Raw genomic sequence first — 12,575 nt, 5'->3', positions numbered from 1 at the left:
CCTGCGCCCCTGGCCTCTGCCTTCTGCTCCTGCTGGTACGATCACCAAGCTCACGTACTATTCAAGCACACATTCTGCTTCTCAAAACCTCGAACCCCAGATCCAACTACACCCCATTCAACCTCCTGCCCTGCTCTTCCTCAGGTGCAGCACATCTGCCAGTTGTGGGGGGGGATTCCTTTAGGACCTTGTCCTGTGCATTTTCATCCGGGGGCACAGACCTATGGAAATACCTGGTTGCCCTGCTTGTTCTGTGACATCGAAAGGGATCAAAATGCACGTCCCGTTTCATCTGGCCATTTGCTTCCCGCACTTGTAAAGAACCTTCAGCGAGGAAGGGGTGACCTCTTTCTAACCACCGCCCGGCACTCAACAGGATGGCCGTGGCCGGCTACCTGCCAGCCCCTTACGCGGCTGCCATGGGCAGCCCTCCTCTCGGGCGGAGTCTCCTGAGAAGTGGTTTGCTCCCCACCCAGGGAACCCCAGTGGGGACCACAAGGTTCCTGGAGCCCGGGCTGTCCCCTCCACCTGGTGACTCACGATGTTGGCAGCTCGCACGTGCATCTCGTAATTATCCTGCTCGCCCTGAGTGGCCCTCGACACCTGCGTCTCGTCCTCAATCTGGAGGGCAAACAAGAAAGCCTAGAATGGGCAGGCGCCCCGGCCCTCAGGCACCTGGCAGTGGCGGCATGACCGCACTCGCCACACCCTGTGGCCTCTCGTGCCCTCTGCGCACCGGGCGCTGCCAACCAGACCTCAGGCCGCGTGCACCGTCACCCCCTCTAGCTCTGTTCTAAGGAGATGACAGGCACCTTCACCAGGACCAGTGGATGCCTAAGTACACCAGCCGCTGGGCCAGGTGCGGGGAGGTGTTGAGCCTGTCTTTTTTGGGGTATGGAGTCCTGTTCAGCACAGACGGCGTCCCTAGCTCAGGTGCTCACTGACCTGCTAAATGGATCGATAAAACGACAATGTGTTTTTTCAAGTGACCGTTTGCCGAGTACTTCCTGGGTGCCAGGCACAGTGTTAGGCACTTGACCATCACCTTAGGAAACTCACAGAAGCCTGGACCGCCATCCCTGGTTTACAGGTGGGGAAACCTGAGGCCGGGACAGACCTGAGCACACTCAAGGTGTCTCGGGCAGTAAATGGCGGAGCCAGGAGTCCTGCCCCGCCCGTCGCCTGTTAGGCTGCTAACTGTCCCAACCCACCCACCAGGCCAGGGTCCGGGCAGGGGTCAGGGCACCCTAGGCGGTTAGGAGCCAGACTTCCCGGGTTCAAATCCCAGCCCTGCCAGTTATTAGCAGAATGACTTTGGGCAGGTTGGTAAACCTGAGCCTCAGTTTCCCCCTGTGAAAAGGGAGAGGACAACAATGGTACCTGCCCCGTAGAGTTCTTGTGAAGATTAAATGGGATGGGACACAAAGGGCCCTCTCGGCTTGGCCTGACACGTGGTGAGCACTAAATAAACTCTAGCTTTCATCGTCACTCTCAATGCTCAAACAAGCCTTACAGGTCTGCAGCGGTCATGCAGAGATCCTGCCCCAATCTGGTCAGCGGGCTTGCCTGACCGGAACCAGACACTGACCACTCTACCCACCTGGGAGGCCTTCCCCGGCTTCTCTCCCTGACCGCGTGCGCTCGCAATAACCCCCATGGTAACCGCTTTACACAGATAAACTCCTCCAGTCATCACAAGGACCCTACGATGCAGGGGAAACTGAGGCACTGAGAAGTCAAGACCTCATCCAAGCCCTTGCTGCTAGTAAGTGACGCTGGACGTTGGATCCCGGCAATGTGACTCGAGTCCCCTACAGCTGCCTCACCAGGACCTGTAATTGGCCAGTTTATTTATCTGTTGACCTGTTTGTTATTGCCAGTCCCCTTGCGGCTCTCCCAAATGTTCTCCCCATGGGGACAAGGGTTCACTGGTATATCGCCATCACCTGGCCCGGAGCAGCCATGTTGAGTGGGTGCTGTTGCAAGCAGACACCCTGGCTCCGTTCACCACTGTCCACAAATCTCTAGACCCTGCTACTTCCCTTGGTCTCAGAAGGGGTAGCACACCGGCGGCCCCCACCCACCTTGGCGGTCTTGATGATCTCGGTGAAGTTGTCCATGATGGACTTGACATCATCCTTGAGCCGCTTGTTGTAAGACTGCAGCAGCGTCTCCTTACTTTGCGGCAGGGCTCTCTGCTGGGCCATGGCGGGGCCTCGGGCACGGCAGGGGGCACCTGGGACCCAGAGTCTGGTGTGAGCGAGCGAACCCCAGCCTCCCACCCTCCAGGCCCCCGCCTCGGCAGGACCCGCAGCTCTCCGGGGATTCCCTGTCTGCCAAACACACTCGTCCAAGCATCCGCACACAGTGCACTGCGGCGTCTCCTCCGGCCCGCGCCCCTTCCCCGGAACCCCGACGACACCTTGATGGGCTCCGGCGCAGCCTTCTCAGAGGCCAGGCCCACGCACGTCCCCCACCTGCCCTGGCCAGCCGCTTCCCCGCCAGCACTTCTGCCCTACTCCTCACCCGAGGAGCCGCTCGGATCCTACCCCACCTCCTCCAAACGCACTCGGCCTTCACCCCCAATCCGCCGCCCTCGTCTCCACGCCGGGACCCCCGGGGGCCGCCCCACGAGACCTCTTGGGCTCCTGAGCTCCGGGGTCTCTGCTGGGACCACCCTCCCGCCCCGCGCCAGGTGCCTCCGGGCTGCGCGTGCTCCGGTCCGGGTGGCCCCCCGACCGAACTCGCGGTTCTTAAGCCACTTTGGAGTAAATCGCACGAGAAGATCGCCGACACCGCCGCCACGCCGCCCCAACGCCCACACCTGGTCCGCAGAGCCGAGGAGCGGCGGGGCCCAGGCCAGGGCGGGCTGGGGACGAGCGCGCGCCCTTCCGGAGAAGTCCCGGCTCCCCGGCGCCTCTCCGCGCCCCTTTCCAAGCAGCTCAGACCCGTCGTCCGGCTCTAGGCACCGCCCGCCGGGCGGGAGAAAGTTCTGTCGCTTTAAATCCGAAATCCCGCACAGGCTTTAGTTCTCGCGATCTCCGAGGTCGCATACATATTACCCACAATTCCCTTTCCTTTCTTTCTCCGCCAACCGTTCAAGATGGTGAGTGTACTTGGTGCCAGCGATGCTGGCTTTCGGATCCGGGCTCTATCCGCTGCCATCCTTCTCGAGGCGTGACTGCGCAGGGATCCCTCCACGACCCAGCGCGAGAGGAGCCCTGCGGGGCCTCGCCTAGAGGCACTGGGGCCGCATAGACTCCTCGGCAGCCGGGCCTGGGGAGGAGGAGGATCCGGGGTGCGCAGCGCCGCCATGCGGGGCTCGTGGCTGATGGGGCCGAGGCGCTCTAGCGCCCCGGGGGCTCTTCCGTCCCGGGGGCCGCCTGGGGTCTTGGGCAGGGGGTTTTCAGTCTGTCTGCCTCTGCTGTTTGGAGCCCGCCGCACTCCGAAAGGGGCCGCGGGGCTGTCGAGGCTCGTGCAGATGATGTGAAAGAATATTTGCTATCTGAGTGATGGTGAGGACGTCCCTAACCACCAAGATCGCTGATGCACGAGCGGGGGGGCGGTCGCCGGGCTCGCGGCGCCTGCGGCTGGGGCCAGGTTTGCTCACGGGGATGCTTGGGGCCGGCTCGGGACCCACCCGTCTTCAGAGAGACTGTTGGGGAGGCGGCGGTTGAACTGGGTGTTTCCTTTTGCCCAGCCGAAGGGAAAGAAGGCCAAGGGTAAGAAGGTGGCCCCGGCCCCTGCCGTGGTGAAGAAGCAGGAGGCGAAGAAGGTGGTCAACCCCTTGTTCGAGAAAAGGCCCAAGAATTTTGGCATTGGTGAGTAAGAGACGGGAAATGTTGAAAACGGCTGTTTAAACGGTATCCCCCAACGGAGAAAAGCGGCTGATTGAACAGAAGGTTATGTTTTGGCCTTGCTAGAATTCAGTGAGTTTGGAGTCGAGGCTACCTGGATGGGGATTCTCGCGTTTTCGCCGCTTTCTAGCTGTAACCCGGCTCGGTTCTTAATCGCTCCGAGAGGGGGCAGTGACGGCGCATCCTTCGTGGCCGCGCTGTAAGGGCCTGAGCGTGTGGCAGTGTGGAGCCCAGATACTGGCCTTGGGAGTCACGAAACCAGCTCTGCCAGAGCAGAGGCGGTGGGACTGCGGTACTGACACGCGCCTTGGCTGCCTGTTGAACGAGGAGAGGAGTCGCTAGTGTCCCCTGTGATCCTAGGTGTCGGCGTGCAGGTGATGCGAAATGTTTGCTGAGACGTGGTGATGCCACTTTAAAGCACCGAGATCGCTGATGCGCCTGCGCCCTTCTGAGTGGCCCTAAACACGAACTGGACGGGGAGTTTGAGCCTCACGGTGTTGCCCTTTACTTCTCAGGACAGGACATCCAGCCCAAAAGGGACCTCACCCGCTTTGTCAAATGGCCCCGCTACATCCGCCTGCAGCGGCAAAGGGCTATCCTCTATAAGCGGCTGAAAGTACCTCCCGCCATCAACCAATTCACCCAGGCCTTGGACCGCCAAACAGGTGAGGTCCTGTGGCAGAAGCGCAGCGTGGGGAAGGGATTTCTTGGGCACGGTTGCCACCTTTACTTGGACACTGGTAGAGCTGAGGCCTGTAAAGGGGCCGTGGGTATCTTGAGTACGTTAGTTTATTAAAACGTAGGATTCCTTGTCTAGTGTCCAGAACGTGATATACTGAAGAGATAACGTATACGATCTGAGGTCTCTTGAAGTGCACTTGTGTTCAGGACAGTGACCTAGCATTTGTACGGTTACGTGATGTAATCTTTTAAACTATCGACCTGGACTGGCGGTCTTTTTTTCAGCTACTCAACTGCTTAAGCTGGCCCACAAGTACAGACCAGAGACAAAGCAAGCGAAGAAGCAGAGGTTGCTGGCCCGAGCTGAGAAGAAAGCTGCGGGCAAAGGGGATGTCCCCACCAAGAGGCCACCTGTCCTCCGAGCAGGTGAGTGGGCCCCTCCTTGAAGAGGCTGAATGGTGGGGCCGGCTCTTGGCGATGATGCATGAACTTCTTCACCTGGAATCGCTGTGAAGAGTAAAATCCGAGCTTTTTAACCCTGAGTCATGGCGGGGCCCCCGGTGCAAGTGCTGTTGTGCCCAGCAGCCCCACCCCTCTGCCACACAGACTGCTTGTACGTTCTAGGGGTTAACACCGTCACCACCTTGGTGGAGAACAAGAAGGCTCAGCTGGTGGTGATCGCACATGACGTGGATCCCATCGAGGTACGTGTGACTTGTTCTCAAGCGTTGACTGCTGGACTGAGATTGGTTGGGTCCTTGTTTGTACCAGGAAGACAGCTCAAAGCTAAATACTCGGTCTGGCAGAGGCCCTAGCAGGGTGGAGAGCACTGTCAGCTTTCCGTCTGAGGAGTCCTGACGGGAGCCATCTCGTGGCTGTTGCAATGATGTGACACTCTCACTGAATTACACCTTGAAGTACAAGTGTAGGAGCTTTTTAACCCTGAGCAATTGCTACCACGTTAGCTTTTAAGTTACTGCTTTTGCTCAAGATACTCTCTAGAGCTAATGCTGTCTTCCAGCTGGTGGTTTTCCTGCCTGCCCTGTGCCGTAAGATGGGGGTTCCCTACTGCATCATCAAGGGCAAGGCCAGGCTGGGGCGTCTGGTCCACAGGAAGACCTGCACCACAGTGGCCTTCACACAAGTCAACTCGTAAGTGTGCATTGTAGCCCAGAATTCCCAAGAATCACTCGGGGACAGCCTTCCCCCGCCCCCAAGTTCGCTTAATTTCTCGAGATCTTAGCCTAAAGACCAACCTTAAAATATCTTTTTCGGACTTCCCTGGTGGCGCAGTGGTTGAGAGTCCGCCTGCCGATGCAGGGGACACGGGTTCGTGCCCCGGTCCGGGAAGATCCCACGTGCCGCGGAGCGGCTGGGCCCGTGAGCCATGGCCGCTGAGCCTGCGCGTCCGGAGCCTGTGCTCCGCAACGGGAGAGGCCACGACAGTGAGAGGCCCGCGTACCGCAAAAAAAAAAAAAAAAACCTTTTTTCTGAACCTTTGCCGATGATGGTTATGAATTTCTTCACCTGAATAAACCATGTTGTCATGTTGTCATCTGAGGCAGAAGGTTTGTGTTGGAGCTAAAAAGGAAGCCGCTGCTGCTTTCTAACTGAGAGGCCAGTGACCCCCATTTTCCCCTCTGCCTTGTTAGGGAAGACAAAGGTGCTCTGGCGAAGCTGGTGGAAGCCATCAGGACCAATTACAACGACAGATACGATGAGGTAGGTAGCGCACTCACACAGAACACTGTCTTCTGGTAAAAGCTGCGTCGTCAGTCAGAAACTACCTGGCTCTCGGCTCTTTCTGAGCAGTTGTATTTGCCAGTCAACTTGGAACAACCCAGTAGAAGTGCGCGAAATGACCCGCCGAGCTGACTGCCTGTCTTCTTGTTACAGATCCGCCGTCACTGGGGAGGCAACATCCTGGGTCCCAAATCAGTGGCTCGCATCGCCAAGCTGGAAAAGGCAAAGGCCAAAGAACTGGCCACCAAACTGGGCTAAGTGTACACTATTGATTTTTCTGTACATAATAATAATAAAAAAAACCCTCTTGTTCAGCCAGTGTTGGGCATTTTGGGCTAAAAGGTTGGGGCAGTGGCAAGTGAACCCTGCGTCCTTATCCCTCATAGGGCAGCACTTGTGTGTTGGTCCAGTTTTGAAAAGGCCAAGCAGTACTTGAATACCTTGAATACGCTGAACCAAGCCCGGATCTTAGATCGACTAGTTCATTTGGGCGGAAGGAGGGCGCTACACGTGCGGTGTAGAGATTTATTTATACCAGTAACATGTTATCCGCCTAATGTCGAGTCTCTTGAAATGGCTTCAGCTGTTCAGGGACAGGGTTACATCCGCCAGCCTCATCACACACCAGGAGTCCGGCTTAGGAATTTCTTAAACCACAGGTACGAGGTGGCCGCGCAGAGTCCGTACCTTGGGTTGAAAGAAAGTGAGCGCTGTCAGGGCTGAAGGGAGGGTGGGGTGAGCAGGAGTGGGCGGAGCCCGGGCTCACCAGGTGATGATGTACTGCATGTGCTCGTTCCTCAGGGCCACTCTGGTCTGCCCTCCAATGGGTCCTCCCGGGACTGTGCTCTCTGCGGGGACAGTGGGCTGTGTCCTCACCGGGGCCTGTGCTACCAGCTGCTTGGCACTTAGTGGCCAGTCAGCTGGCCCCCTCGTGTCGCCCTCCTCTTAGCGCCTGTCAAGCACACTCCCGCTCCAACACGAGCGCTGGGGCGGAAGTGCCGGGGAGCTGTCCAGGGTCAAGAGGAAGCTAGAACAGGGCCTGCTGACAACGTACTGAAGTCGGCATCTATGAAGATGGGCTCCGCGCCTGTGAGCCGGGCCATGGCCTCCAGGTCCCGGTAGTGCCAGTGGTTCCTCGCGGGATTATTCTCGGGAACAAAGGGCTTCCTGGTTTCCGACAGCCTCACCATCCCGACTAGGTCCACTTCTCCCTCAACCTGCCCAGGAAGGTGTGAGATGCTCTGTGGGGCCCTGCATGGAGCCTGCATTGGTTCCTACAGGGGGACGGGTTCACGCCCCTTACCTGGCCTTTGCGCCGCGTATCTGGATTCACTTTCTTCCTGGGCACAAACCCTCTATTTACCAGGATGGTGACTCTAGAGTAGTAAGAGCGCGCTGTTTCAGGTAAGGGACGGTTTTTGAATAAAGGTGGTCACTAATGGTCACTCTGGCACCTCCCTCCTGGACCACAGCACGGGTAAGGGTTTATGGGTTAGTAGAGCTAGCTGGAGGGGGGAGGGGTGCCTCCGACCCTGAGTGCTGTAGGTTCGCGGCCTCTGTGCCACCAGCAGCGGCAGCCTCTGCTTGCTGTGTGCTTCACCTGCCGCACCGCCCCGCCGCCTCCAACTGCTGCCTCGCGTGTCTGCCCAGAATCTCCCATCCTAACCAGGGGCGTCCCCGAGCCGCAGCGTCGGGGCCCATCCCAGACCTAAGACCAGAAAGCTGGGGGCTGACAAGGGACCTGGGGTTTCATTTGTATGTTACCGTTGGGAAGCTGCTCTACTTACCGGCCTTGCACTTGCAGAGAGCCCCCAAAGTGTACATGTCACCTTCCCCTGGGATACTCCGCCCATCTCCTCACTCACTATTTGACCCAAAGAGCCCAGGGAAGCCTTCCTCTAGTCGACTCCCTCCCTGCAGGGCTGGGGGTTCCTCTCTCGTGAGTTCCTCTGCCGGCCCCTCAGGCTGCACCCTAAGCGGTAAACGTGTGGGCCACGCATGGACGGCTTCTCCAGAGGCCTGTTTCGTTCACCTCTCCTTCCTTCAGAGCTCAACAGGCAGGCGTTGTTCAGTCGTAAGTTAATTGGCTTAATGTCAGAATTACACATTTCAAACTCCCAAGGAGTCGAGCTTATCTGGGTTTCTTGGATTCCCCAGGGCTGGGGGCTGAGAAGGAAGGAGGTGGGAAGGACCGCATCTGCCAGGCTGGTCAGCTCCCCCGCGTCCCACTCACCCCAGGGCAGTGCAGTGGAAGGGAGTGACCACGTAGGCACCGCTCTCAGCCGCCGACGAGAGCCGGCCGGCCTCCCGGGCCTCCCGGGCCGGGTCCACCAGGGTCCGTGGCATCATGTACAGCTCTTTAGAGTGGTCAAAGTGCCCCCTGACCTTCACTGGCCGGTACTCCAGGTTCTTCAGTTCCATCGGGCTACAGGAGAGGGGAGGAGCTGAGACCAAGCAAGGTTTGGCAGGAAGACAGACCCTCTCAAGAGTCTGCAAACCACGAAGCCCACCGTGGCCATGTAGGAGGGGACACACCGCCACAGTGGGGTCTGCGTGATGCGCCCTCCAAAGGGGGAAGCTGATCCTTTTGATGCCACATGGGAACATGGATCTGTGCTGCCCAACAGTCCATGTTTTCAAGAAAAGCTTAAAGCTGTGGCCTCCCATGTGAACACGATAAAATACGTGGGCCAAAACCGTCATCTGCAAGCTGAATGTGACCCACTTGTTTGCTTCTCTGTCTGGAAAGCTTTGTGATTTTAGCTGGCACTCTTAGGACAGTGCCTTTTTTTTTGGCTGTGCCGCACAGCTTGTGGGATCTCAGTTCCCTGACCAGGGATGGAACCAGGGCCCCCTGCGGTGGAAGCCTGGGGTTCTAACCACTGGACCACCAGGGTATTCCTAGGACAGTGCTTTTAAATGAGGGGAGAAGGCAGTCGACTGCCTGCGTGTTTTCTCACAGTACCATTCTCATGTCCAGACTTGACATGTGCGTGCCCTCCCCTCCAGCTAGGAATTACTGCTGCAGAGAGCCGTCAGCACTGTGCGGGGGTCCCTCAGCTACACTGGGCCTGGAAAAGGCCCGAAACCCAGGTTCAAAGATCTGTCTGTGTACGTTATGTCAGGCAGCTTCACAAGGGCAGTTGGGTGTCAACAGGAAGCCTAGCAGGACCACTGATTTTGAGGGCTCCCATCAGGGTCGGGAAGGGTGGCAGCAGCCAGGCCCCATTGCTGACCTCACCTGAGCCCCAGCCCCGGGGCGGGGGGAGGAGGCCTCACACACTCACTCTGCGGGCAGCGGGATGGGCTCGGCCATAACTCTAGACTCTAGTTCTGCGATCAGCTGTAGCTTCCACTTCCGGCGCTGGACCTACGGACACAGGGCATAAGCCCGAGCAGGTGGCAGCAGAGTCAAGGGCTCAGAGCCAGGAGCGCGAGAAGTCAGGCTTTACCTGCCATGTCCCCAGGCCAAAGGCAGTCACAGGTATGAGAAGCAGAAACCACTGGAGGAAGGAGTCGTCTTCCGTTTTTGCGGCAGTTGCTTCGGCTGAAGAGCTGCCACACCTGCTGGGCCTCCAGACCAACCCTAGTAGATGTCACAACACGGGCATGGGGCCGGAAGCCCTGGAACAAAGAACTGGAGCAGACAACTCCTTGAAGCTGCCATGACTACCGGAGAGAACGGGATACAGGAAGAGGGCCCAGGCCACCACGTGCAGTCGGGAGCCCACCAGCAGCACATGCGTCCAGCCCAGCTCCTAACCCAGTGCCCAGCGCATGACACCCACTCAGTGGACATTCACCCACTGAATGAGATCCAGGGCTTAGTCCTGGCTCTGCCACCAACCATGACCCTGGGTAATTCATGGAACCACCTCTCGCCTTTTGTGCAAGAATATGCTGAGATGTATCCTGTCACGAAGGTGCACGGGTACAGGCTACTGTGCCCCGCAGGCTGAACGTGATACACTCTGGAGAGTGGTTTACAGAACTCAGAACAGCTGTTCTTTTGCATCGTTCATAAATTTAAAGTTGGCAGAACAAACACAGGAAGTACATTTAGGCTCTCAGAGGGTGAGTCCCATCAACGGAAAGCATTGCGGGTCTGGAGGACGGTAAAAAGGCAGGCCTGGAGCAGGCTTGCAACGTGCCTTTACAGCGTGCACGGCACTCTACAGACAAGCTGTGCCTTGGAGGCAACATGCAAACTGTGGTGATTAGCTAGGCTTTCCTTTAGGAGCCCACACAGTTTCCGTCCTGGGTTGGCCCCGCATCAGCCCGAGGAGCCGTGGGGCGGTTATGGCACGTCTCGGGACGAGCGTGTGCGGCGGCAGCGCGGACGACAGCGCCCGCCAGAGCCCGCGCGCACCCAGGGCCCGACTCAGAGGCTCGGGCGGCAGTTCCAGGGCTTATCGTGACGCCACGCGCCCGGGCAAAGCGGAGGCACGGACGGACGGGGCGGCTTTCCCAGATGCCGAGGGCATCCCTGGACGAGTCCTCACCTGGGCGCGAGATGACCCCAAGGGCGCTCCTCCGGACGGCGCGGGCCGGGGCCTGCGGTGACGCGAGGGGCCGGCTGAGCTCGTTCAGCCCGGGCGCGCGCCCCCAGCCCGGCCACCGCGCTCCGCTCACCGGCCCCGTGCCCGCCGCCCGCAGCAGCGACCCCAGCCCCGCCGCTCGTAGCCCCAGCCCCCGCGCCGCCGCCATCTCCCCGCCCGAGCACGCGCTTCCGGGATCTGGAGGCGTCTGCTTCCGGGGCGCCGCCCGGCCCCGCCCCCGGCCCACGTGGTTCGAGCGACGTTCGGCCTCCAGCTCGGCGCGCGCCGAGCCATGGTCGAGCCGCCGGCCGACGTATGCGCCTTCCTGCGGGAGCATCCGAGCCTGCGGCTGGAGCCCGGCGCCCGCAAGGTGGGCGGGGAGCACAGGACCCCCCGCGACGGGCCCCGGGCCCTCAGACCGCCCAGACCCCCTGACCGCCCCGCCTTCCCGCCCGCAGGTGAGGTGCGCTCTGACGGGCCACGAGCTGCCCTGCCGCCTGCCGGAGCTCCAGGTCTACACCCGCGGCAAGAAGTACCGGCGGCTGGTCCGCGCCTCCCCGGCCTTCGACTACGCCGAGTTCGAGCCGCACATTGTGCCCAGCACCAAGAACCCGTACGTGGCTGGGCCGGGCCGGGGCGGGCCCGACACTGCCCCGGAGGCCTAGGGTGGGACAGTTCCTAGTGCTGAGTCTGGCCGGAGCTGGGTAGACTCCAAAGCCCCGACCCCTCCCCGCTGGGTGAGCGCTCCTCAAAGACGCGGCCTGTTCTGCAGCGCCCACCTTCCCGTGAGATAGGAGACCTGAGATCAGGTGGGCGTCCTGGAGCTGTGAGTCACCTGGGATCTCAAGTGAGGCCCGTCCCCCGTGCAGGTTTGCATTTTTGTAAACGTGAGGTCTGTCACCTGGGCCTGGCTGCTTCAAGAGGATTGGAGCGCTTGTGCTTGGTCACCTGAGGTTCTGAACGCGGTCGTTTCCCTATCTTTAGTTTAAAGGAGAGCTTTGATTTAGCTGAGAGCGCACGGTTGACAATAGTAGTCAAAACGAAGAGGGGCTTGGCAGACGCTCCCACTGTCGAGCACTTTGCCAGGCTTTCGCCGACGTGCCTCTCTCGTGCTGGAGCAGAGTCCGGCGAGGCTGGTGAGGCCTGTATTCCAGGGAGACGGTGAGAGGCCGCAGTCCGCCTGGATGAGTGCTTCTCCAACCCGGCTGCGGACTGCAGTTGCTTGGGAGCTTTTAAGAATCCTGATGCCCCAGCCACGTGGTAGACCTCCCCTGTCAGTCTGTCGGGTGGAGAACCATGGGTCTGGATCCTTGCTTGTGAACTGTCCCCTCAGGCACCAGCTGTTCTGCAAACTCACCCTGCGGCACATCAACAAGTCCCCAGAGCACGTGCTGAGGCACACCCAGGGCCGGCGGTACCAGAGGGCGCTGCAGAAATGTAAGTAGCCGAGGCGGAACACGGGTGTCTGGGTGCTTGCCTGCCCTCCCCCAGGACCAGCGCCCCTAGAACGCAGACGCGGCAGCCCGGGCATCCTTTGGTGGTACTTGGTGGATGCAGTGGTTCGGGTCCCAGTACAGTGAGGGGAGAGGGACGACGGTAGAGACGGTGCAGAGCCAGAGGCAGACTCCGAAGTGATGCAGGTTGTGTTAAGTGCTGTGAAGGAGACAGTGCCAAGCAAGGCAGGTGGACCTGTCTTATGCAGGGTTTCTCTTTAGACTGAGACTTGAGGGACTGCGGGGGGTGGGGGCGGGGAGAC

At 59.6% G+C, this 12,575-nt stretch overlaps 4 protein-coding genes and 5 non-coding genes across 10 annotated transcripts in view; 7 read left to right on the top strand and 2 right to left on the bottom strand.

Moving 5' to 3' along the window:
• MED22 (mediator complex subunit 22) overlaps nucleotides 1-2,976 on the bottom strand; it is a 7,182-nt gene extending 4,206 nt beyond the window's left edge. Inside the window, exons 1-3 of the mRNA XM_024762355.1 lie at nucleotides 2,825-2,976; nucleotides 2,085-2,236; nucleotides 541-621 (exon numbers count right to left, since the gene is read on the bottom strand). Of these exons, the coding sequence (XP_024618123.1) occupies nucleotides 541-621; nucleotides 2,085-2,207 (204 nt within the window). The 5' untranslated portion in view covers nucleotides 2,208-2,236; nucleotides 2,825-2,976. The remainder of the gene's footprint in view (nucleotides 1-540; nucleotides 622-2,084; nucleotides 2,237-2,824) is intronic.
• Nucleotides 2,977-3,074: 98 nt separating this feature from the next.
• On the top strand, nucleotides 3,075-6,595 carry RPL7A (ribosomal protein L7a). Its single transcript, XM_024762347.1, has 8 exons — nucleotides 3,075-3,106; nucleotides 3,701-3,821; nucleotides 4,373-4,522; nucleotides 4,824-4,964; nucleotides 5,163-5,242; nucleotides 5,560-5,690; nucleotides 6,191-6,260; nucleotides 6,435-6,595. Exons 1-8 carry the CDS (start codon nucleotides 3,104-3,106, stop codon nucleotides 6,537-6,539), a joined length of 801 nt encoding a protein of 266 aa, XP_024618115.1. The 5' UTR covers nucleotides 3,075-3,103; the 3' UTR covers nucleotides 6,540-6,595.
• LOC112411576 (small nucleolar RNA SNORD24) lies at nucleotides 3,477-3,551 on the top strand. Its single transcript, XR_003005658.1, has one exon. It is a non-coding gene; the product is annotated as a small nucleolar RNA SNORD24 (small nucleolar RNA).
• Nucleotides 4,227-4,294, top strand: LOC112411577 (small nucleolar RNA SNORD24). The gene has a single exon (XR_003005659.1). It is a non-coding gene; the product is annotated as a small nucleolar RNA SNORD24 (small nucleolar RNA).
• Nucleotides 5,011-5,085, top strand: LOC112411573 (small nucleolar RNA SNORD36). Its single transcript, XR_003005655.1, has one exon. It is a non-coding gene; the product is annotated as a small nucleolar RNA SNORD36 (small nucleolar RNA).
• LOC112411574 (small nucleolar RNA SNORD36) lies at nucleotides 5,417-5,489 on the top strand. Its single transcript, XR_003005656.1, has one exon. It is a non-coding gene; the product is annotated as a small nucleolar RNA SNORD36 (small nucleolar RNA).
• LOC112411575 (small nucleolar RNA SNORD36) lies at nucleotides 6,037-6,104 on the top strand. Its single transcript, XR_003005657.1, has one exon. It is a non-coding gene; the product is annotated as a small nucleolar RNA SNORD36 (small nucleolar RNA).
• A 197-nt stretch (nucleotides 6,596-6,792) lies between the features above and the next one.
• On the bottom strand, nucleotides 6,793-10,870 carry SURF1 (SURF1 cytochrome c oxidase assembly factor). Of its 2 annotated transcripts, XM_024762353.1 has the most exons (8): nucleotides 10,784-10,870; nucleotides 9,734-9,918; nucleotides 9,569-9,651; nucleotides 8,515-8,706; nucleotides 7,585-7,657; nucleotides 7,336-7,498; nucleotides 7,048-7,129; nucleotides 6,793-6,968 (listed from the first exon to the last, which is right to left on the bottom strand). In XM_024762353.1, the coding sequence occupies exons 3-8, from the start codon at nucleotides 9,595-9,597 to the stop codon at nucleotides 6,899-6,901; spliced, it is 609 nt and encodes a 202-aa protein (XP_024618121.1). In that variant the 5' UTR covers nucleotides 9,598-9,651; nucleotides 9,734-9,918; nucleotides 10,784-10,870; the 3' UTR covers nucleotides 6,793-6,898. The 2 variants fall into 2 exon arrangements, with proteins under 2 accessions (XP_024618121.1, XP_024618122.1); XM_024762354.1 differs by lacking the exons at nucleotides 9,734-9,918; nucleotides 10,784-10,870 and having other exon boundaries at nucleotides 9,523-9,653.
• Nucleotides 10,871-11,081: 211 nt separating this feature from the next.
• SURF2 (surfeit 2) overlaps nucleotides 11,082-12,575 on the top strand; it is a 4,535-nt gene continuing 3,041 nt past the window's right edge. The window contains exons 1-3 of the mRNA XM_024762348.1: nucleotides 11,082-11,189; nucleotides 11,278-11,432; nucleotides 12,153-12,256. Coding sequence (XP_024618116.1) covers nucleotides 11,112-11,189; nucleotides 11,278-11,432; nucleotides 12,153-12,256 — 337 coding nt within the window. The 5' untranslated portion in view covers nucleotides 11,082-11,111. The remainder of the gene's footprint in view (nucleotides 11,190-11,277; nucleotides 11,433-12,152; nucleotides 12,257-12,575) is intronic.

Source organism: Neophocaena asiaeorientalis, unplaced genomic scaffold (assembly GCF_003031525.2).
Source record: "Neophocaena asiaeorientalis asiaeorientalis breed wild unplaced genomic scaffold, Neophocaena_asiaeorientalis_V1.1 scaffold78, whole genome shotgun sequence".
NCBI lineage: Eukaryota > Metazoa > Chordata > Mammalia > Artiodactyla > Phocoenidae > Neophocaena > Neophocaena asiaeorientalis.
This window is presented reverse-complemented; position numbering and strand designations above follow the sequence as displayed.